General features: G+C 40.1%; 3 protein-coding genes across 4 annotated transcripts in view; all 3 read right to left on the bottom strand.

Annotated features, from left to right (window-relative positions):
• Positions 1-3270: 3270 nt before the first annotated feature.
• Positions 3271-7097, bottom strand: LOC135077215 (beta-alanine transporter-like). 2 transcript variants are annotated; one of them, XM_063971758.1, is made up of 8 exons: positions 6957-7097; positions 6322-6527; positions 5699-5894; positions 5131-5389; positions 4796-5045; positions 4336-4721; positions 3883-4061; positions 3271-3627 (listed from the first exon to the last, which is right to left on the bottom strand). In XM_063971758.1, the coding sequence occupies exons 2-8, from the start codon at positions 6522-6524 to the stop codon at positions 3289-3291; spliced, it is 1812 nt and encodes a 603-aa protein (XP_063827828.1). In that variant the 5' UTR covers positions 6525-6527; positions 6957-7097; the 3' UTR covers positions 3271-3288. The 2 variants fall into 2 exon arrangements, with proteins under 2 accessions (XP_063827828.1, XP_063827827.1); XM_063971757.1 differs by having other exon boundaries at positions 6961-7097.
• A 1303-nt stretch (positions 7098-8400) lies between these two features.
• On the bottom strand, positions 8401-16181 carry LOC135077698 (uncharacterized). The gene is made up of 9 exons (XM_063972269.1): positions 15948-16181; positions 14198-14311; positions 12875-12994; positions 12005-12153; positions 11305-11466; positions 10725-10831; positions 10214-10325; positions 9709-9859; positions 8401-8783 (listed from the first exon to the last, which is right to left on the bottom strand). The coding sequence occupies exons 1-9, from the start codon at positions 16104-16106 to the stop codon at positions 8583-8585; spliced, it is 1275 nt and encodes a 424-aa protein (XP_063828339.1). The 5' UTR covers positions 16107-16181; the 3' UTR covers positions 8401-8582.
• Positions 16182-17744: 1563 nt separating this feature from the next.
• Positions 17745-24399, bottom strand: part of LOC135077697 (protein lifeguard 1-like) — a 30659-nt gene continuing 24004 nt past the window's right edge. The window contains exons 8-9 of the mRNA XM_063972268.1: positions 23614-23743; positions 17745-22378 (exon numbers count right to left, since the gene is read on the bottom strand). Of these exons, the coding sequence (XP_063828338.1) occupies positions 22146-22378; positions 23614-23743 (363 nt within the window). The 3' untranslated portion in view covers positions 17745-22145. The remainder of the gene's footprint in view (positions 22379-23613; positions 23744-24399) is intronic.

Here is a 24399-nt window from a genome sequence, read left to right as displayed (position 1 = left end):
TCATCCCCTGGAAAGGCCTTTGCCAGAGTCCTTTTAAACCGCCTAAAGGATTTGTCAGAACGGATCCTGCCCGAAACCCAGTTTGGCTTCCGACCTGACCGAGGTACCTGTGAAGCTATCTTCTCCGTGCGTCAATTACAGGAAAAAAGCAGAGAGCAGGGTCGTCAGCTATATCTCTGCTTTGTTGACTTGGAGAAAGCGTTCGATAGTGTGCCTCGTGAAGCTCTCTGGATGGTGCTGGGAAAATTAGGGTGCACGGGAAAGTATGTGAGACTTCTGAGACTCCTTCACGACGATATGCAGTGCTGCGTCGCCGTAGACGGCGAACAGTCAGATTTCTTCCCCGTTACCTGTGGGGTGAAACAAGGGTGTGTGCTAGCGCCCACACTGTTTGCTCTATACTTTGCGGTGGTAGTCAAAGAGGTTCTACAAACTGTTTCTGAGGGAGTCCGCATCCGTTTTCGCACAGATGGCAGCCTGTTCAACTTAGCCAGACTTAAGGCGCGCACTAAAGTCTCGTATGCACTGATCACTGAGATCATGTATGCTGATGATTTGTGCTTTCTAGCAGAATCCTCAGAAGGCCTGCAACAGCTGATGTCCGTCTTTCACCAGGCATGCCGCAAGTTCGGCCTGAAGATAAGTGTCAAGAAGACAGAAGTGATGTCTTTGGACACAAATGACCACGAGTCTCTAAGCATTATGCTTGGTGAGGATGTACTGAAACAGGTGGATAAGTTCCGATATCTGGGGAGTACTATAACATCCAAATGTGATCTTGATACCGAGATCAGCAGCAGGATCAGTGCTGCAGCTGCAGCATTTGGGAAGCTGCGTTCCAAGGTTTTCTGCTCGCATGACCTAAAGCTGGCTACAAAAATTTCAATATACATGGCGGTTGTGCTGCCAAACCTACTGTACTCCTCCGAGGCGTGGTGCGTGTATCGCCACCATATACGCACACTGGATCGTTTCCACCTCAAATGCCTTCGCACCATCATGAAGATCAGATGGTCTGATCGAGTGCGCAATACCGAGGTGCTACGACGAGCCCATGTGGGTGGCATTGAGGCCTATATAATGCGTCGCCAACTTCGATGGTGTGGTCACGTATCACGTATGACGGAAGAGAGAGTGGCGAAGCGCATCTTCTACTCTGAACTTGAGGAGGGTAAGCGGAAACATGGCGGTCAACTCCTCAGGTACAAAGATGTACAGAAGCGGCACATGAAAAGATGCAACATTGAGCAGTTTTTTTTTTCAAAAAGTATCATTTTTTATTATTTGTTGGCATTTTTTGTGTATTTTATGTATTTTTTTAGTATTGCCTGTTATTTAGCATTTTACTGTTTTTATTTTATCAGGATATACCGCTTAGTTTAAAAGTTATTACGTTTTCCTTAAAATAAGTAATTGGAAGAAAAAAAATTCTATAATAAATTAAAAAAAAAAATCAAAATAATGACCTCTTTTTTGTCGATAAAAATAGGTCTAGTTTCATCTATTTTCATATGTACACTTTAACGTGACTCACACTGTATTTTCAAAATAACTATCAGGGGGTGATTAGTGATCGATACTGATGCTAAAAATGCAATCAGTAAAATTTTTGTCTGTCTGTCTGTATGTTCCTTATAGAAACAAAAACTACTCGACGGATTTTAACGAAACTTGGTACAATTATTCTTCATACTCCTGGGCGGGTTATAGTATACTTAGGAATTCCCACGGGAACGGGAATTAGCGGGAAAATCCTTTTGTATGAAAAATCTAAACCGCTTCAATTAGACGCTTGAAATTTGGCTTGCAGGTACCTTAGTAAACTTAAAGCTTAGTTACAACAGGATATTGCAAAATTCCCACGGGAACGGGAGTTAGCGGGAAAAAACATTTGTATGAAAAAATCTAAATCGCGTAAGACAGATGAAGGGGGTAAAACGGGATCCACGCGTACGAAGTCGCGGGCGGCCGCTAGTTTTTCTATAAATTTTTGGCTTTACACACACACAATTGTTTTTCTCCGTCATTCCTATCCTATTTTAGCTTTTTTTTTACTAATAAACAAAATACATAACATGTTTATTTTAACCTTTGGGAATGCAATTATAAACAGAAACCCAACTGAAATTAAACATTTTACTCGAAATAAAATCGTATTCTTAACAAAATTACAAAATAATCAACTATTAACCAAGTATCTAAGTAGGTCTATAAAAACAATTCGATTGAAATTAACGCTCCTCTGTCCACGGGTTTGCTAGCCACTCAGATTCTTTCATCACTGGCACCCGGAGTGCAGACGAAGACGGTTCTGGAATTGTCAAGCCATTTGCATCAACTTCGTCTTCGTCGAGCCAAACAAATGAAAAATGACGACCAGACTATAATGCAAACGAAGGATTCCCCGTAAAACGTAAAAGAAAAGGGTTGCCAATTTGGGAGTTTTAATTCCCTAAATTTTTGTTTAAAAAAAGAAACAATGTTACGTAATGTCTTGTAAGAAAGTCCCCCTCCCGCCCCTGTAACGCATCGTAACGTTTTACGAGACCAAATTGCGTTACGTAATACTTGAATGCTCCGCCACTCAAAATGTCTGTGGACAGCATTTGTTGCCTTACGCGGCATAATTATACAATATAACACTAATGTTCCAGTATAATAATTTATTAGTTAACTATTTCACATTCACAGTTTCTTTTCGTAATGTTTTTTTCACACTTCAATCAATCCACGCTGAAGCGCCGAGGCGAGCACAATGATGATTGGCATGAGTAAACAAACAAATAATAAAATAAGCGGCAAATGTAAAAAGTATATTTGTTTCATTACGCCTCATAGAAGTGAAAGAGACACGTGCGATGATCAAACGAGACGCGCCGCCCGCGCGGCGATCGGTTGTAACTTGTATGGCCGTAGAGCGCATAGTACATTTCGCGCGGTGGAAAGGCAAATGAAGGTACCTACCTACCTTTATAATTCGGTTAGGGTTAACCGCATGTAAAACTGTAACATATTTTTTCTGTTAACATATTTAATTTTGTGATCAATGTTAACATTAACCGATTGATAAGAAAACCGAAATTATACGGTATATTTCGGTTAGGGTTAACCCATTTTCTATAGGGTTAATAACAGATATATTTATGTTATTAACCCAACCCAAACGTTCACTGAAATTAACAATTCAATCGAATCCTCCTCATGGACTTAAATTGCTATTGATTTCGTTAATTAAAACATTATAAACTGATAAAGAGAATAAAAAAGTGATTCATGTTAAATACGATTTTATTTCACAATGATAAACTCCACTTTTTCGCTGTCCTTTTCAATGATCGCAGATACATTTTCCACTAACGGTACGCTCACTAGCTGACAAGAGCACAGTGTGTTACACGCAGAGCAATGCTGGTCAAACTGGATGTCTTTGGATTCTAAACTGTTCTGCCTCGTCTCCTTGACTGGTGGGTTGCAGCAGAAATCGGTGTCGAGGCCCATTCGCTCTCCATCTTCCAGTGTTTGAGGTAGATGCTGGTTTAAGGTCTCTGGAAGGAGTAAGCTAGCAATGCCTCCGGCCACTAGCAGGGCGCCCATGATGATCAGCGGGAGCACCATGATGTCAGAACCCTGAGGAAAAGGGTCAGTAGTTATTTACCTATGAATGTATCATAAGTAGGTATGTACTTATTGATTTTGACTTAGGTTTTGATGATAAAAGGAATCTCAGGTAGGTACCTAATAAGTAGGACTTTAGACATTAATTAAATGCCGACCAGTGCTGAGAAGAAGCATCGAGAAGTTTTCTACTTAAACTCGTATTATGAAGCACAAGTAGGTAGGAGGAACCTCAAGAAAGAACGCAAGATTCCCATCACTACTCACCAAGTAGTTGACTAGCGGTATGAAGATAGGCCCCAGCATGCCGAGCACAGAACTGAGGCTCATGCCTAGCCCCCTCACCACGGTTGGGTACAGTTCTGAAGCCATCAGGGGGAGGACCACGAACGAAGACGATATGCCCATCTTACCCACGCAGTACAACGCCAGGGTCACGTAAGTTTCTGGAATGTATTTACCAAATAAATTCTTCATTTTGCCTTAGAGAAGTGCGTTAACCACGATCTTGTTTAACTTCTTAAACAGATGTTTATGAAGTTAAACAAGATCTGTCAGGAGCCATAATCCTTTGTTGGATCTCAAATCATTTAACTAAATAAGGGAGGTATACGCTACATACCTACTAAGTAGCTAAAAGTTCACGAGCTAAGTAACTATTAGATAACGATTTTGGGTGTTGGTTACTGCAATCAGCAATGTCAACTTATATTCACTCACCATGTTGTACCAGAAAGGTGGTCAAACAGGCCACACCTCCAACTACCATGCTCATACATAGAGTCCAACGTCTTCCGAGCCTCTCCATAGACGGCCATAAGAACAAATAAGTCGGCAGCTCGACCACGCCAGCCAAAAAGAAGTTCAAGAACTCATCACCTCCCAGCACAGGGGCATAGTACGATAAGCCCACATAAACACTGGTATTTGTGAACCAGATGAAAGTTATAATAATGGTTTTCTTCCTCAAGTTTGGGGTTCTGAAGAGGTCTAGAATGCCGTATTTTCGGGACTTCTCCCTTTCAATGTCCTGTTTGAGTTTGTCGGACTCGTATTTACGACGCAAATGGACCATGTAGTTCGCAGGAAGGGACTTGCCATTAATTCTGCAAAGTAAAATGATTTTTAATGCTTCTATTCATCATGTTAGACTTAGTCTTGGGGTATGTTCGTATTCTACCTTGCCATATTCTTCAAAATAGCTTCAGCCTTATCAAACTGCCCTCTGGCTAGCAGCCATCGGGGGCTCTCTGGCATGGGCCAAAGATATAAGAAGAAGCAGACGAACGGCAGTGTGGTAGCTAACGCTAGATGCCTCCAGTCCCGTATGAGGTAGACCACACCAGCCAGCATGATAAGACCCAGCGAATAAGCAATGTTGGAAAGTATTGTGCAAAGAGTCCGGCATCGAGGTCCCACAAGTTCTATAGCTGCAATGCACAAATTGAAACTTAAGATAACTAGATAGATAAGTCAGAATAGATAGAAGCAATTATGAAGTCTTCAACAACGAACCCAAAACATAAGGCGTTGCCATTATAGCTGGCACGGTGAAACCAACTCCGATTCTATAAATGATCCACACTATGTAGTTTTGGGCAAATGCAGTGGCCACCCCGAAGATGCACTCGATGAGAAGATAAATGAAGAAGGAGGGTTTCCTTCCAATGGTGTCCTGGAGGTAGCCGAAGATGTAGTTTCCGATGATTCCGCCGGCAGCCAGGAGAACTAATCCAAGTGTTGGCAGGAAGTCTTGGTTGCAAACTAGGTCCCACTGTTGAAGAAAAAAGGTTATACAATAAGTAGGTTTATTTTGTTGCCGATAACACTAAATTTTATAATGCCTTTGAATGGTCTTATCGCTAGGAACGACGACGAGGAAGGACGACATCATTAAGGTAGCAGGGAAGCGCTGGACGCAGGCCGCTACCAATCGATCAACATGGAAAGCATTGGTGGAGGCCTATGTTCAGCAGTGGACGTCCGATGGCTGAAATGATGATGATCGCTAGGAAGCGATCTGTTCAAGACAACTCAAGGAGAGGACAGTTAAAAACAATATTTTTTCCCACAATCATCTTACCTCAGAAACTACTGTGTTCCTGTAAATATTCCGATCGTAAGTCCATCCGCTCCTGCAAGGCACAATGTCGGCGTGAGTCTCCTTAGATATGGCTTCTTCCAGGCTTTGGTAGTTCTTCAAAATGTCGGTATAGTTGTGGTTGTACATGCTGCATTGCGAGTATTGGAGGATACCGCTTTTGAGCTCAAATGGTATACTGCAAATAAATACTTAATTTGATTGCTGAAGATAAAAGAAACTGCACTATGTTTTGGCATGACATCAATTTTATAAAAAAAAACATTATTTTCGATCTACATTATTATCTTATTTTGGTAGAATATCAGAAAAAATTAAAATCTCTGTACGTTGTACTTACCTACTCGACTTTTCATTTAATAGTGCACGTACCTAAGTACCTACTTAGGCGCACTTAGGGCACAGAATAAGTAATACTTAGGGGCATTGTTTTCGTTCTTCACTATCTTGCTTTCTTTAAGTTTCAACCAAGAGTCGCAATTCTAACATTATTGGTTCTGCCTGCCATGATGAAGGAATTGGTTCTGCCTACCACTCCGATGCATGCTAGTGGAGTGACACTCCGCGAAAGAAAGCTAGGAAAGTTCCAAAGTTAAGACCCTCACCTGAGGTTCTTAACGACCTCCATATCAGCTACATGGTCGAGCTCCGGCACCCGGCACCAGTGGCCAACGTCAGCCGCCATGAACAGCTGCGCGTACGCATGGAAACCGCACGGCAGAACCGCCGGTAGTAGCACCAGGTAGATCACCAGCTTCTGGTAGTTGCCGAACTCCCCCACGTCTTCCAGGATCGCGTCGAAGTCCATCGTCTGTGTTAGACAGTGGTTTTATACCCATTTCAAAGAAAATTCAAGCATGATAAAAAACTCATAAAACTAATTTATTTTTGCTTTTAAAAAGCACTTTTGTTTGATTACTTGAACGCGCTAATCTCCGGAACTACTGGTCCGATTTGAAAAATTCTATCAGTGTTAGATAGCCTTTTTATCGAGGAAGGCTATAGGTTATACAACATCACGCTACGATCAATAGGAGCAGAGCAACAATGAAAAATATTGCGAAAACGGGTTTTCACGCGTACGAAGTCGCGGGCACAGCTAGTATGTATATTTCATAAGTTTGCATGAAATTGCATGTAAACTTTTCAGCTCAAACTAGAACTTGGGTACAAAGGTATTTAAGTTTTTACTTATTTAGGTAAGTTGAAGTTATTTATAATGAAGGAAGGCTTTACTTACGTACTTTGGTAGGAGCAATCCGTAGTCCCGTGTCCCGCGACGGGACAGTTCCGACTGTGAGGCTCGTAAATACGTTGTACCTATTCAAGGGACCCTAAACTCTACCGGGCTACATACAGGATGATTCAAGTATATAAATCACGTTTATTTTCGCATTCAAGAGAATCCGATTCGAACTGGGTTCGTTATGGAGATTGAACCATACTTTACTCGGACCTATACATACATACATATTTTTTCTTCTAGATAATTGAGGAAATATTGATATTGTTGCAAAATCTTATCAGATTATTGTATCCGTTCAAAGCTTCAACAACAAACGGTTTTGTTTATCGATGATCTTGATCATTTATAGTGCTTAGGCTGCTTAACAGTAACGTGTCCCAATTTACAGCAGACCTAGGTGAACAATAACTCTATTAAAATGCTACTGTAATGCCGTTAAAACCACAAAAGTGAACTATGTGAGAACTAAAGGCTGTACAATTTGTGCACTTTAAGGAGTTACACCCTTGTAACTGAAGAGGCGCTGTTAACTCCATTAATACAGCTTTTAGTATCCAGGTAAACCATATAGCGGCCACTGTAAGACATATTTTGTGCTACTTGGGCATCCATTTGACGAGTTTTATACTTAAGTAACTACCTACCGAGCCACTTGATTTTGGCGATACTGCGAATTATAGTTAATTTAGTTTTTCTACGGATCTTTTACAGTCTGATTCGATCACATTTAATCTACCTAACAGCAAATCAAACGTGCTAATAGCTTTCATAGAAAATGCCTTTGTTTTACATACACATCAGCCGGTATACTCAATGGGATGCGCACGCGCAATTATCCCATTAGTAGTGCGCAGTCAGTCAATTCGATTAGCGATATAATTGGAGCGGCGAAAGGACAGCTCCCTGCACGTCCCAAGGTCAGATCCCAACTGTATCCCAGTTCTGCACTCATTGACGATTGACCACTATGAGTTTTTGTGCAACATTAATAAACCCAGCAATGGAAAGGGTATTTCAGGAATAATCGCCTGGTAAATCAACTTGCGCAAGGTTCTGTCATGGTCAGATTTGACTTATTGACCAATGGAAAAGGTTTTGACGGCTTTATTGATGTGTGAAGATCCGTTAGAGAACTAGCAATAGATTTATTTAGGTATATTTGTGTAGTTCCTGTTATGGTCAAGTTTGGGCTTCAGTAAGTGTAGTGCACTCCTAAAGGTACTTTATAGTAAACTAGCTTTTGCCCGCGGCTTCACTCGCGTGAAATTTCGTTTGTCACAGATCGTCATAAATTATAGCCTATATGTTATTCTGGGTTATAAACAATAACACCGCAAAGTTTCATCAAAATCCCTTCAGTAGTTTTTGCGTGAAAGAGTAACAAACATCCAGACATCCAAACTTTCGCATTTATTAGTAGGATGAATAAAAGTTTCAATTCATATAAAATCAGTTTATTATAAACTACAAATTAATACGTTAACTTTACTTTTACATCTGCTTACACTCGAAAAAACAAGTGGACTTAAAATATTTACGCATAACACGTAGTTTCCAGTAATATACTTTATTTATGTTAAGTAAGTAGTTTAGTACGAACTGAGTATTATGGGAGCGATATTAAACTTTATGGCACATCTTCCTGAACCATTCCGGGTCATCTTTGGCCGCGGTCTCGGGGCGGCCGCCCGTGTGCCGATAGTGGAACTCCGAAACGCCCCGTCCGGGGACGTTGTTCACTGAGAAGGCACAGAAGCGCTCCACCATCCGAGCCTCCCACTCGTCAGATACGTAGTGGACCGATTCGTACTCCACTTTAACCTGGAAATGGACAATATGATTGGCTGTGTGATTTTGGTAGCTTGGGAGAGAAAAGGATGCGCTGATGGCAAACGCTACTAGGCATCAAAAGTGGTAGGGAAATGTTTTCTGCTTGGCCAAAAAGATTCATGTTGACCAACGATTTAGAGAATAGAGAAAAAAAGTTCCACTTCTGGCACTATAGCACTAGCGGCGTAAGGGGGGGCGGTGGGGGCGGTCCGCCCCGGGTGCGAAGCCTCAGGGGGTGACACAAGTCGCGCAGATTAGTACTCATCTGCATGACAAGTCTGCGGTCTATGTCATGATACCGGGAGGGGGAAGGGGGTGCGATTGTCTTTCAATCTTCGAATCGGTAGGTAACCCCAAAATCCTGGGGGGTAAGGGGTGCCTTAGGACTTATGACGGGGGGGGGCTGGGGTGATCGCCCCGGGTGCCAACCCATGCTACGCCGCCACTGCACTATAGTGTGGCAAATCACTGCATATTGCAATTAGAGCTTTCTTATCGAAATCTATGTCGAAAGTCTGGAAAATATGAAACACCTACGCTTTTTAACCGGCTACATTTATTTAAAACTCAACTACTCGAGATTCGGTCGGATTTCTATGAGGAAATCAGTTTACATAAGATCATTATTGCTTATGCGACCCACCCAACCGATAATAGTGATTTTATTTGTGTGCCTGCTGGAACCTAGGACCTTTCGTCCAAGGTACGTCATAATCATCATCATCATCTCAGTCATAGGACGTCCACTGCTGAGCATAGGCATCCCGCAATGTTTTCCATGTTGCCCGGTTGGTAGCGGCCTGCGTCCAGCGCCTTCCTGTTACCTTTATGATGTCGTCGGTCCACCTTGTGGGTGGACGTCCCACGCTGCGTTCTCCGGTACGCGGTACGTGCTGGTATGTTATTCTAATGTTACCTGTACTGTGTAGACCTCGTCTCCGGCTTGGAACCTGAAGGCGTAGTCCCTGGGCGCTTCGCCCCCTTCCCCGTGTTGGTACAGCTTCAGCTCTACCCATTTGATGGGCAGGACTGTCCCGTCTTTGAAAGCGATCGTCCCAACTTCAAATCTGTTGAAGTAACCAAAACTTACTAACACCCGTATTCACAAACATTAATGAGGTCTCACAGTGCGCGTGAACGCACAGGGCAATCTGGCATCTTATGCAGTCGTAACAAGTGTGATTATTAAGCTAGCACCCATAACACAAACATATTAATTGCTTACTTTGGGGCTAGATAGCGCTGTATGAAATTGTCCAGAGATATTTATTTATTTATTATGCATCAAAACCGTGTAAAGTCCGGTCGCCGAGCACAGTCGCGATAGCAATATAATTACGCGCGAGCGATAAAGAGAAGCTTGGGGTCATTGGACGAAATTCTATCTGCTCGGCGACCGGACTTTAGCTTTATGTGCTTACTCGGTAGCGGTAGACGGCTGACAGATGACCCCGACGCTGATACTGGTGCCGTTCTGAAGGAAGATGTGGTGGAACGCGTATCTGTGCATCAGACTCCAGTCTCGTTTATGACCTAGAAACAAGCTAAGGTCAGAATCCTACATTGACCTACAAAAAGAACTCTTTTGTTATTTACGAAGTAGAAAATAAACCCTCTCGAAACCATAGCCTAGGCGTAGACCACCGACTTTTAGTTCGCCGATAGTTGGGTCGGGCTCTTAATCAGTATGAAGATGTATGAAAGTGCACACATTACACAGATTTAATATCGGCCGATTCTTCATATAAGTTAAAATCGGACCCAACTATCGGCTAACTAAAAATCGGTGGTCTGCGTCTAGGCTTATTGTTTGTCCCAGGCGTCAACACAAGATGAGCATTCAAAGAAACATTTTTGGTCCTTCGAGCCGGATTTAACACTATTCTGTAACGTGTTTTGAACAACTACCTTTTACTCGTACCAAAGACTTACCAAAGCTGTGATCTCTGAAAGACGGCAATGTGTATTCAAACGACTCGTCATTGATCTTGAACTTGCATTTTAGCTGTCCGAACTGCTCATAGTGAGACTGATGAGCGCTAAAACAAAGAAGTGATTTGCTGAATATTACAGACAATACAGATGACGAGATAAGTAGGTAACTACTTATTGTAATAAATAATTTAATTACGTCCGTATTCACAAACGATGCTTGCTTATGTGAAGCAGCAAATCGAACGCATAGCGTTGAATAGAGCTCTGATTGGTTTGTGTGTCACCCTGTGGGTCCACACTGGGAGACCTCATAGTAATGTTTGCGAATACGGGCGTTAGTACGAGTATGTATGTATGTTGGTCTAGTTTAGGACATGCATCATGAGTATCATGTCTCTTTCTATTTTGATAATTATATTTCTACTCCTCACTACCGACGACCTCATAAAGGTAGCGGGAAGGCGCTGGATGCAGGCTGCTACCAACCGGCCACTGTGGAAATCATTGGGGGAGGTATATGTTCAGCAGTGGACGTCCTATGGCTAAAAATGATGAAGATGATGATATTTCTACTCACGTTTTCAAGTGATTGAAGTAAGCCCTGCTCCACTTCTCCCTGGCGATGGACTTGATGACGGCGGGCGGGTGCAAGTCCGAGTCGAAGTCGAAGTGCTTGCTGGTGGCTGTCCACTCCCCCGTGAAGTCCACGTCGACTAGCTTGTCCGGCTCGTTTTGATACCTACAATTATGTTATATGGGCTAATATTCTTTTTCCTAAGCCTAGGCGCAGACCACCAACTTTTAGTTGGACTATAGTTGGGCCCGATTTTAATTTATATGAAGAATCGGCCGATTTCAAATCTGTGTAATGTGCGCACTTCCATACATGCCTATACTGATTACTTAACTGCCCGACTAAACTATCGGCCGACGCAAAATCGGTGGTCTGCGCCTAGGCTAATAAAAGAGGATTGAGGCAGGATCAGAGATTCTATTTGGGACTGAACTTGAAGGTGCTAAAATATACTCAAAATCACTACCCGCACCTTTTGGATCTCGGACGGTACAATTTTCAGTACAGTGTCTCACCAGTAACATGGCAGTGTAGGAGTTTTCTTCTGCGTACTAATACTTACGTAATGTAGAGCGTCACACTACATTTAGAAATAACACCACTCTCTTTGCTGTCCCAATAATTTTTAAGTGCTCAAAAAACAAGACATGATTTAAGTAGCAGATGTTTTCGTTTGTTTTATCCACCATATTATTCAACTTACCACATCTTCCCATTGTAACTGATTTTCCATTTTGCCATAGGTTCGACCGGCGTCATCTTAATGCCTTCAGCTCCAAATTCCCCGATCTGAGCCCCAAAGAGAACAGTGTCCGGGATTTTTTTGCTGCATAACAGACCTTTTCCTGGCAACTAAAAAAAATATTAAAAAGGGAAGGAACCGCCAGTCTGCTTGTGACCACGGCTGCAGCATCGCAGCCGAAACGTCAAGCCGTGAGTACATAATGTAACTCATTAATAAACGTCGCGTTAAGACCTGTGTCTTACTATTTTTATGAGAGGGATAATCTATACTTATAATAAATCTGTAGAGAGGTCAATTCTGTACATGAAATATATTTTCAAAATAACTATATCAGGGGTTGATTAGTGATCGATACTGATGCCAAAAATGCAATCAGTAAAATTTTTGTCTGTCTGTCTGTATGTTCCTTATAGAAACAAAAACTACTCGACAGATTTTAACGAAACTTGGTACAATTATTCTTCATACTCCTGGGCAGGTTATAGTATACTTAGGAATTCCCACGGGAACGGGAATTAGCGGCAAAATCCTTATGTATGAAAAATCTAAACTGCTTAAGTTAGACGCTTGAAATTTTGCATGCAGGTACCTTAGTAAACTTAAAGCTTAGTTACAACAGGATATTGCAAAATTCCCACGGGAACGGGAGTTAGCGGAAAAAAAACATTTGTATGAAAAAATCTCAACCGCGTAAGATAGATGAAGGGGGTAAAACGGGATTCACGCGTACGAAGTCGCGGGCGGCCGCTAGTTAATTAATAAAAAAATACGCCTTTTGGTAGACAGAGAATGAACTGGAAACGAAAATCATTAAGAAACACTACTCACTCCAATATAAAACAACCCGTTACACATGCCTAATGGGCGGCGCTCGCAGCCAGATATGACGTAGATTCCCTGGTCCTTGTCATTTTTTGACGCGGATATGAAGAACACAGCGTCAAATGCCTGAAAAAGAAATTAGGTACACAATCTGTACTAGAATTGGCACAGGACGTCTACATGAACATACACCTGCTTGCTGAAGTGAAGCAGCAACGCTATGCGAAGTCGCACGCACAAAGTTGTATATAGAGGTCTGTCGCCCGTATTCACAAACGATGCTTGCAGTGAAGCAGCAAATCGATCGCACAGCGTTGAATAGAGCTTTGTGATTGGTTCGTGTGTCACCCTGTGCGTCCACGCACACTGTGAGACCTCATAGTAATGTTTGTGAATACGGGCGTCAGTCTCTGATTGGTTCGTGTGGGTCACTCCGCCACTCAAGTGTTGTCTATGAATACGTTTTTAGGACACTGTGCGTCCACGCACACTGTGAGACCTCATAGTAATGTTTGTGAATACGGGTGATAGACCTCCCCTAATGATTTCCATATTGACAGGTTGTTGTGTATTCAGCGTTTTCCACCTACTTTAGGTATCTATTTTGAAAGAAAGAAAGAAAAAACATTTGGTAGGTACTAAAAAAAAAACAATAAAAACAAATCAACTTAAAGAGCCAAATACATAGTACTCGAGAGCACGTTACGGCCACTGGTATTCTGCAGAAACCATGAGAGGGGTGCGGCGTGGCCTACAGCGAACGCTACAACTCACTACAAAAATAGAGAAAATATTATTGTACCTTAGCACGTTCGGAAAGCTTCGCGACATACTCACGTCCGAAATACCGCAGTGTCTCAAGTCAAAAGTATTTGACCAGTGTGTGTTGCCAGTGATGGTGTATGGATCAGAAACGTGGTCGCTTACTATGGGCCTCATAAGAAGGCTCAAGGTCACCCAAAGGGCGATGGAGCGGGCTATGCTCGGAGTTTCTCTGCGTGATCGAATCAGAAATGAGGAGATCCGCAGGAGAACCGAGAACCAAAGTGACCGACATACTTAGCTCGCATAATTGCTAAAATCAAGTGGCAGTGGGCGGGGCACATACGAGAGACGATGGCCGTTGGGGCAGAAAAGTTCTCGAGTGGCGACCAGGGGCTGGAAGACGTAGCGTGGGCAGGCCTGCTACTAGGTGGACCGACGATCTGGTGAAGGTCGCGGGAAGAGCCTGGATGCGAGCAGCGCAGGACCGTTCATTATGGAAAACCTTTGAGGAGGCCTTTGTCCAGCAGTGGACGTCATTCTGCTGAAACGAACGAACGAACGAACCTTAGCATGGTCGCTGAGGAGCTGGGCGCAGTCCATCTGCGCCGGGTCCGCTATAGCCTTGACTCCCTGACCCGCCCGCCCTTTTGAGCCGGCGCCAGAGTTCCTATTCGCATACTGAAAAAATCCAGCCAAGTGTGTTGTTATGTGAAAATTATAATAGGTAGCATTAACTGTGTAGCTAGGGATAGTTTTATAAGTGCCAAAATATTGGTATAAACTGAATAAAATATTTTTGATTTGATTTTGTAGAGACGTTTCAAACTTTTGAGTTCGTTTTTAGTAGCTTCGAACAGGATTTTTCGTATTTTTTATTGAAATCGTAGCAGTTCCAATTTTAGTGTCTGTTGTTTTATAGTAAATTGACCCTTGACCAAGCTAGCGTACTTATGCATGCGTAAATGTCGCAGATTTTGTTAACCCTACACATAAATAATTTTTCGTTGTGGTTTTATTCCTTAGGTTTCCAAAAGATGGTTAAAACATTGTTGAGAGAGTTCTGTAAAGCGATGTATTTTGACATTGCCCTTGAATTTTTATCACGCCTGCAGTGTTATCTATTATTTCATGTAGAGACAGTACACCTGTGAGTATTATACATTAATGATGATAAGAATATTGATTAATCAAATATACGAGCAAACTAACGAGGAAAAGTCGGCTGTATTAGATGTCTTTTATTTATGTAGGTAAGTAGGTACAGTACAGTAAGAGTAGGCGCACACCGTTGATTTTTCTTCGGCCGATAGTTTAGTCGGGCAGTTGATCAGTATGGGCATGTATGGGAGTGCGCACACTACGCCGATTCGATTTGGCCGATTCTTCATACAAATTAAAATCGGGCACAACTATCGGGCAACTAAAAATCAACGGTGTGCGCCTACTCTTAGGGTCAAATAATTCGGGACACCCAAAGTAGCCAAAAAGTTCGCAACACATTTTTGTTATTTGGAATAAGGTTGTGTTATCAACCTTTTATTTATTTATTATTTATTTATTTTAGAAATTACAAACAAATGTGTTACAGAAATTAACTTATCTACTAGACTTATATTACTTTTGGTTATGTATTCTGTGCTTTTGGCCACTAAGCCTAACAAAAAAAAATATTACCCACAAATAGACCAGTTATAGTCGACCTGGTTTCAAGTTTTTTTTGTAGGGACAAAACTATACAATATGATGATAGGGAAGTAGGTAGGTCCTATACTTAAACTCTAACAAAGATAGGAATGTCTAAGTAGAGAAACACACATAAACATGTTGTTCGGTAAGTACCGAACAACATGTTTACGGACAGTAAAACCAACAGTGATATCACTATTATCTCATATTTAGATGCAATATGATTCATAAGTATGAGTGAATGCCCTGCATTTGTTTATTTGTCTTACTTTGATACAAACAAGAATGACGTATGGCTAAGACAAGGGGTATTCTAGGTAGGAATTTCTTACGAAAAATCATCAAAATTGTTTCAGTGCTTCAAGCGTGAAAACATAACAACAAGCAAACGAAGTTTTAAATACATTTAAAATCAAAAATATCTTATTCAGTTTTAACCAGTATTTGGCACTTATTGAGACACATCTCGTTTGAGACCCATGTTTATCTATTTTGAAAGTTTTATACCAATATAAGTTTTACTACAAAATATCTACGAGGTTAACAAAAAAATAACTCAAAATGTGACAAATTAAAATTAATATTTTACTAAACTTTTACACGGTCGAGTCAACATTGATGCACTTACCTTTCTAAAATAATACAAGCACGCGAACACGACATATTTCAAATAATACCACTTCCCAGGCACTGAGTACACCCCGAATATAGGCTTTGTCTCCTTGTACCTCACACTGTATACCACTAACACCGTTACAACACCGATGGCCAGCAATAGAACAGGCATGATTCAGTCAAGTGCTCTACTATCACTAAATTATTAACGTTACTATATACGTAGAGGTATTTACAAGATAAAACGATAAAAACTGTCGCACAATATAGTGTTGTGGCGATAGATAATTTTGCTAATTAAAGTACATAATTAAATTACGCTGAGAGCGCTGGGTCTGACTAATCCGCTAATCCGACGTGCGGCAGGTATTCGTAACTAGGTATTATACTTAACAGTGTAATAAAACTATTTCGACGCCCGGCAATGATGTAATGTTTTGTCTGCAAATCTGTATTATTTACATACACAATAATATGCGATATTGGGATGTGTTTATACTAAAATATAAGCCCTGATTTATGTAATAAGTAATGCTATGTGAAATATAAAATAAATACAGGGATGGTTTATATTGGACGGATGTTGCAAACAGCTGAATACTAAGGCTGAGTCGCACCATCTTACTATAACAAACGTCTCTTGTCAAACTCCATGCAATAAACTAGTTACATACCGTCGTACCCGACGAAAACTGCCCTAATTGCAAAACAGCAACTTTTCAGGAGATACATTTTTGTGTTTATTTTAAAAAGTAATCACGGTAATGATAATTTTTCGATATGATAGTGTGTATGGACCTCTTATTGACTTGTTAGAACTAAAGTATTGTAATAATTATTTTTATTTTAACTATGGCGAATTATTTTGTATAAAAAATAAGTCGAAAAAATTCGTAGAATTCAAAAAATATTGATGCCATTCGATTCTTTGAAGTAATCCTATTATACCCTAGAGTTCCACGAAATCAAAAAGAGCAATTTGTATACAAATAGAGTAAAAAACTAATTTCATTACAACTAACGCCATTGTGGCTCTTTGTTTTCCATACATCGAAAAAATCGAGCGCCAATTATTTCCCTGGAATATGGCCCCATAAGGGCCATATTCAGGTTGTGGCTTTTTTCCACGGGAGATTTTGTAGGTATGAGATTGTGGCTTTTGCATAAAGTGGAATATCTAAATAAGTATTGAACTTTTTAATACAATTGTTTTACTGAAAGGTGTATTAAGGAATGTAGTATTTAATAATGAAATAAAAGAAAAAAGCCCTAATGATTATTGGGGCAGTCTTCGTCGGGTACGACGATACATACGGCAACAGTTGGTGCAACTCAGCACATTCATAGCAGAGCCTCTTGCCCTTCGTGTATCCACGGAAGACCAGCGTCGTGGTGTTCCTTACGACACCTCGACATGATGCTGAGTGGATACCGTTACGGTGACACGCACATTACCTACTTTATTTAGTTTTGTTATAATTTTCTTGATGTTGTTTTGTGCCGCTGAATAAAACATTTCATTTTCATTTTAATTGCACTATCTAATGTTTCTATTATAGTGCGTACATCCCTAGAACAGCATGAGTGATTCCTTTCCTCTATGCTCTCTACCTCTTGCGAGTTATAAGGCCATAAGGCATCTACTGTAAGCTTGCTCCATCGGATTCCATCGACACTTATCGAGTGAAATTGCCAAAAAATAAAGATTTGGAAAGACATTAAAGATTCCTGAGTCGAGGAATCGCAGCCTAACTACGGGTACATACCTACACTAGTTTATTGCTACTGATAGATAATAAAAACGCGGTAACACATGAAGAATAAACATTTATTGATGTGAATCATTTGTACAATAAACAACATTTTTATCGCAGCGACGGCTTATTTGTTTTAACATGTTTTTAACGGAATGTGTTACTGCATACTGCCAAAGAATGGAACCGGCTTTAGGCTATGGTCTCCTCTTATAGATCGTTTCATCCATGAAGACGCGCCCCACGATTCTTCCGCAAATGTTTGAGTGTTATCGGTACACGCTAAATTATCCATGAGTGCACACTACAATAATGGACGCTCGGATCAAACTCCCCGCACCCCGCGCTTCCCTCGACCAAAAATTGATGGGCGTGTCTTCGTGGATGAAACGATCTATACGCGTGGTACGTCAGCGTCAAACGTTCCTATCGACGTCCATATAGATGACCCACGCTGAACTGTCCCACCAAACTCAATGACAGGGGGGCGCTACCATCGTTCAACTATATGGTTTCCAACATGGCAAAAATCGAAATCAGCGATCCGGTATTGACGGTGGCGCCCCACTGTCAATGTCATGCATAGGACAGTTCTGTGGGTCTAGACAAAGCGCAAATTATAATCGCAAACCAGTCGAAAAGTGGTCGAAAAGCCCCTTTTTTGTATGGAGTTTTGACGGATTTGATTTTCGATTCGATCAAAAAGTGCGCTTTGTCTAGGGGGGTATTTTGGAACTATACGCCGATGTCAACGTCTGAAAGATATCAAAACGTCAGTTTTCTATAGTAAGCATTGTTACGCGTCCTACGGCGTTAATAGGCCACCAGTCTTTGAACATTTTCGACGCTAAAGGAATAAATAAGCCGTCAACCGAATACAATACTATAAATCTGAAATATATATTCATTACGTCTCTAAGCTACGTCACATTACATTTCAGACCATATCTTTAACACAATCTTATTCACCCCTGTACGTATCATTCCAAAGACGGATAGTTGAAGAGTTTTGTATCTTACCAATCTTAGATACAGAAAATATTTTAACTATTTGTTTGTAACAAAACTTTCTTTAGCGAGTTTCGTACGTGTACGTGTAAGACATCATATGCCCATAGTGAAGTTGTGTTTTGAAAAACAAAATTTTTATGTATAAAAAGGCAAGTATTTGACCACAATCATACCAGAGGTGGAATTGTGTAAAGCAATCGTAATCATTTGACAGTTCAAAACGTACGATTATTCTGTCAAACGCTTTGTTTAACTGACTTTATCGTACGTTATGAACCGTCAAATGATTACGATTGCTTTATTACACAATTCCACCTCTGGTGTTAAGTGGGATGCAGTCTAAGATTATCACATCACTGACTCGAGTTTTCAGTTTTGAAAATAGCAATTGAATTATTTTTTTCTCAAGAGACAACGCTCTAAAAATGGTACAAACCGACTAGTACTGTCATAGATGTTTTTTACATCGTAAGTTTACAATAATTTTAGAAGTTTTAAACGAAACTAACTCTTCTGTCTGTAGGTACAGAGCGTTCATTCATTTGCCATCAAATCATTTACATCTATTGCTACCAAACAACAATTTAATTTAATACAAACATACCAAAGCTTCGTTATTTATTTAATATTTTATACTTAATATTCGTGGAACACACAAAATGGTCTATGGTTTTGTATTAAGATTATTGTGCTCATTTTGACTAGTAATTACAATGATGCAACGATTTTTATTTTAAATTAAATCTCATCCGACATTATTTTAGAGCTACGATTATATCAGTACCATTAATAAAAAAGCCAATTATTATTATAATTATTGTTTTATTGGTTCCTTATATCTAAGGCATAGAACGGTAAGTTTAAAGCACATCAAAGCGACTTCTAATATACAGCATTACATTAACATAATAATAAGTATAATAGAAGTTGAATATTTTTAAGGTATTTGCTTGGTAACATTAAAATTAAATAATGGTTCGTTGAGGATTGGCTTTATTAACCAGCTTTAATTACAATATAATCTGTGAAAATGTTATCTAGAGGAGTGTTTTCTGTCTACCCACAAGCCACTTGGGACTATCATAAGGTGACCATAGACACACCCCCATAAACAAGGCTGTGTTTGGTTCATACAAGTTTCATAACCTAGACTATCAGGAATAATATTATAAACATGTAAATAATATACCACTTCTAATATAATAGAATCTTAACACAATAATAATACTCTTACTGACAGTTGATTGGATATTTTTTGTACATCGACTGAGCATCGATTTTTAAAAGTATGGCTTTAGTATTCATAAAGCCGATGATCTAATATACGATGCGAAACAAATTAAAATAACATGAATCGTACATTAGAAACTCGACTATAACTAAACGTAATAAGTTCGAGATTCAACTGTCAATAAGAGTAGAGAACGAACATGACACCAGCGATTTACAATTTTACACAGAAATGAAATTCCGTTCAGACTAATGCAAATAAGACGTTGCTCAATATTTAGAGTCCAAGTAACATGAACATCAAACTATCCCTCTCACTCACACAAAGATGCCGGCATGAATGACAGAGATAGCAACACTCAACACGTCAGGGAGTTTCAATGTAAATCGAGAGTGTCGCCGTTCCAAAAACCATTATAAGTAAATATCAACGAATACTAACACCGAGTAGTAAGTTAGCAGCGACTAAAGAGTGCACGCAGCTTATTTAGAACTAATCTTTGAATTTTTGGCTCGTATACTGAAATGACACTTAATAGCATGAATTTAAAGTTGAAAATGAATATTTAAACCAATCAAAGGCTCATACTTTAGCGTCGTTTCAGAACACAAGCCGTATAGTCTGACCAAGCTTACATGATACTTGAAAAGATTTTTTTAACATTATTTGCTTATTTATAGCTATTTTTTGCTTATTTAAAACTGGAAAATTAGTGACTTATTTGCAGTAATATTAAGTAGTAGTGGTATATTCATATTACTTGGTCAAACTATACAGACGAAGAGGCATAGAGGTTACATTCGGTTTAATATAAATCTATGTATTCCGAATTATTGTTAGACGTTCCCTTGGTTTTTTACCATTATACATTTCATTCGAGCCGCTAGCTACGTTAGTTTAATATAAGGTTAGGCAACGGTTGTATAAAAAGTGTACAGTTGAACGCTAAAATAAATATACAACTTTATGTCAAAGCTGTAAGGCTTTGAATTGTATAAATATTTCGCGGATACCTGTACAAATAAATGCGAAACACATTGACAAAAATAATTAAAAAAATATTTAATAATATTTAATTTAATTAATCATCTAAATTAAATTCCGACAATACCAATCTGAGCTTTCCCATTGACGAATTTAGGACTAACGACATTTTGTACATAAATGTATTTAAAATAAATAATTAAACCGAATTATAAGACCAATTTTTGGAGAAATTTCAATAAAATTAGAAACATTTAAGAAATACACAACTAATACATTTTAAGCCAGAATTGAAATTAATCAACTCAAAACAAAAATTGACCATATTGAAAATTATAATAGTTTTTTATGACAAATTTCGACTAATATGTTTAAACAAACGTCGTTTTGTCAAAACAAACGTGTATTGTATTTGTCTCTTTCTTTTAAATCTTGAAAGAGACGAAATGTAAATTGAAAAAGGTGTTGTTTTAATTTTTTAAGAATAACAAGGTTACACTTTTTTTACAAAGAAATCAGAAGTGAAATCAATCACGTAGAATATCTACACAACGATTTTCGATTTAAACGTGAATGAGCACATCTTTTTAATACCTTTTAATAATTAACAATCCTTTAATTTTAATGAGTTAGATGAGTATTGCGCTGCTATTATATTAAATCAGTTCTTTAAATAGCTTAGGTTTTAACATTAAAATATTATCTATGTTTAAATTCTGATTCGATGAGAAAAAGTTACCAATGTGCTCATGGCATGACGCATTACGTCATTAATATCTCTAGATACGTCATTAATTTAAGACAGTCGACTAAAACACTCGGAATGACGCATTAAGAGATTACTCTAACATTTTTAATGCCATAGATCAGTGTTTTTCAACCTTTTTCATGACGCGACCCCCCTAGTATGAAAAAAATTTTTGCGACCCCCCGACCGTTCGCTTTTTTTTTCATGCCTTTTACAAAGATGTTGTAGGGACCGAATTCTTCATTCTATACAACATTTATGCATTTGCATAATTAGATGTCGAATAAATCTAGCTTTAAAACTTCTCTGATTTAGTAGTTTTTACGAGTTCTCGCGACCCCAATAAAGAGGCTCCACGACCTCCCAGGGGGTCGCGACCCACAGGTTGAAAAACACTGCCATAGATCACAAAAACCAAAAACAAAAGATGTGCTCATACAAACGGGAATGCTACTCCAAAAATCATAGACAAACCTCTCACTCCTAGTCTCTGGCCGCTCCGATGATGGCAAGGATGTACATGAAGATATTGATGATGTCTAGGTAGAGGTTCAACGCTGCGAAGATATATTCTTCGGGGGAGATGGTATACTTGTGCTTGCCGCCCATCATCAGTTGCGTGTCGTAGACAAGGTAGAAGGAGAACAGTAGAGCGCCTACTGAAGCGTAGACCAGATGCAGGATCTTAACTTCGCGGAAGAAGATCGCGATGAGGCCTGCGGGATATAAAAAGATGATTAAGAATCTTGGAACGTTTGAGAATGTAAAGGATTTATTTTCTTTGAAATAAAAATAAATTTATTGACCATAAATTTCCTAAAAAATACTTTTAGTCCGTCAACTATGTTATCAAAAAATATTGGAAACATATTACATATTTCTTTATTTGTCAATCGAACATGTCATTACGAAGTTATGATGCGTTGAAGTTCCGTGACATAGTGCTACACTTTTAAGCACTCCTTGACGTCACGGGCCTTTTCTTTTGAATTTTGACGCTTTTTATCTCTTTGTATTTTCATAAGTTTGAAGAAGTGACAAATACGTGTCGAGTATTTTCTTCTCGGCTCTGTTTTCCACCAAGGAGACGAAGCGAAGGGATACAAGACGAAGACTTGAAAGCGGAGCATAGCGGAGAAGTGTCGGACCGTCAAATTTTTCTATAGAACTTGACAATGTCGGTTGCGTGGCACGACGGATCTGCGCGGAGCGGAGAGAAGTGGAAATAATGAAATCTGATTGGTTATTCAAAACACTTTTCCGCTTTGTTTCGCCTTAGTGGAAACCGGAGCTGAGTGGAAACGGTTGAATAGAATAGCGGAGAATATGTGTTGGCGTGACTGCATAGGCGCTAGATCTCGGTCTTTGAGATTCGCTAGTGTCGAATAGGAAGGAGTGTGATCTTTGGAAACATGAACGTGATATAATGCTTAATTCAATACAACATACATCTGTTTCCGCAATTTATTACACCGATCTTGTCGCGACAAGGAAAAATTTCCGTGCTTTTAAGCGATTTTGTGAAAAATATTATTGGCAGGTAATTGCTAATTGCTCATAAGATAGGCCCCCTTAATTGATATTTATTGTCCGTAGTGCATAATCTTTTCTTAAGGTTTTAAACCTTTGTTTGTCACCTGTCATCCGCTTTGCAATGGAGGGAAGTCGAACTTAATTTCGAACTCCTCCTATGTTCTTCTGATTAATTTCGTTGCGGGTCCAATGACCGTTTAAGTTTCCCCCGGGACAAACTTGACCTTCATTGGTTGGGTTTTTATGGCGGTCCAGCTGTAGATCCTGGCTACACAGGAGTTGCAGCGGTGGGAACGAGAGGTGGGAATAGTCCTGTATTTTGAGAAGTTGGCTATTTGCGAGCGGTTGGCATTTTGTGAAGTTGGCATTCTGAGCTGAAAGAGTAAAGGAGAAGCCAAAGGAACACGAGACAACTTACCGAAGAGCAGGAAGACGACTGTGGCGCACAGTAACACGCCGCCCATGGTGGTGAAGTCCCACTTGGTCTGGAAGGCGAACAGCGTCAGCGCCAGGCACACCGCCGCCGTGATGCCGATCGCTATCATCACCTGCAATAACAACAATAATTTTAAACTTTCTGCGAAAAATCGTACTTATTTATATTTTTTTTCCATGGAAACTGTGTTTTTTTAAAGGCTTCTTATGTTGACATTTTAAGGGCCCTCGCCCACGGCGGCGTTTACGAAACGCGCGACAGTATCGCTACTAACGCGCGTGATGCCACAGTATAGTGCAAAATATACCTTATTGCTTCGCGTTAAGGACTCACCGAGCTGGTCTGGTACATGGAGGAGGAGACGCCCAGCAGGAAGCTCTGCGCCGCCGTGAAGATGGCCAGGAAGATGAAGTTGTATTACGAACCTTACTGCCTCGCATTAAGGACGCTCTTACTCATGTAGCTGGTCGGTATACAGAGGTGAGGCCACGGTACTGTAAGCCTTACTGCCTTGCATTAAGGACGCGCTGACTCACATAGCTGGTCTGGTATCTAGAGATGTTACAGTATTTTGACCCTTACTGCCCGAGCAGTAGTTGCTGCAAAATATGCCTTATTGCTTTGCGTTAAGGTCTCACCGAGCTGGTCTGGTACATGGAGGAGGAGACGCCCAGCAGGAAGCTCTGCGCCGCCGTGAAGATGGCCAGGAAGATGAAGTTGGTGGGCGCGGTGCGGCGCACTGTCTCGCAGCACGCCATCGCGATCAGG

Source organism: Ostrinia nubilalis, chromosome 13, assembly GCF_963855985.1.
Source record: "Ostrinia nubilalis chromosome 13, ilOstNubi1.1, whole genome shotgun sequence".
NCBI lineage: Eukaryota > Metazoa > Arthropoda > Insecta > Lepidoptera > Crambidae > Ostrinia > Ostrinia nubilalis.
Note: the sequence above shows the minus strand (reverse complement) of the source record. Positions and strands in the feature narration are given on the sequence as shown.

What these genes read in the sequence shown, in the direction of transcription:
- LOC135077215 (XM_063971758.1), bottom strand. Translation starts at nt 6,524, where the DNA reads ATGGACTTCGACGCGATCCTGGAAGACGTGGGGGAGTTCGGCAACTAC. An exon ending in GAGGTCGTTAAGAACCTCAG is followed by an intron (nt 5,895 to 6,321) that starts GTGAGGGTCTTA and finishes ATTTATTTGCAG; the next exon opens with TATACCATTTGAGCTCAAAA. An exon ending in ATTTTGAAGAATATGGCAAG is followed by an intron (nt 4,722 to 4,795) that starts GTAGAATACGAA and finishes TTTACTTTGCAG; the next exon opens with AATTAATGGCAAGTCCCTTC.
- LOC135077698 (XM_063972269.1), bottom strand. Translation starts at nt 16,106, where the DNA reads ATGCCTGTTCTATTGCTGGCCATCGGTGTTGTAACGGTGTTAGTGGTA. An exon ending in TCCTCAGCGACCATGCTAAG is followed by an intron (nt 12,995 to 14,197) that starts GTTCGTTCGTTC and finishes TTTCTTTTTCAG; the next exon opens with GCATTTGACGCTGTGTTCTT. An exon ending in TTTCAGAGATCACAGCTTTG is followed by an intron (nt 10,326 to 10,724) that starts GTAAGTCTTTGG and finishes GCTTGTTTCTAG; the next exon opens with GTCATAAACGAGACTGGAGT.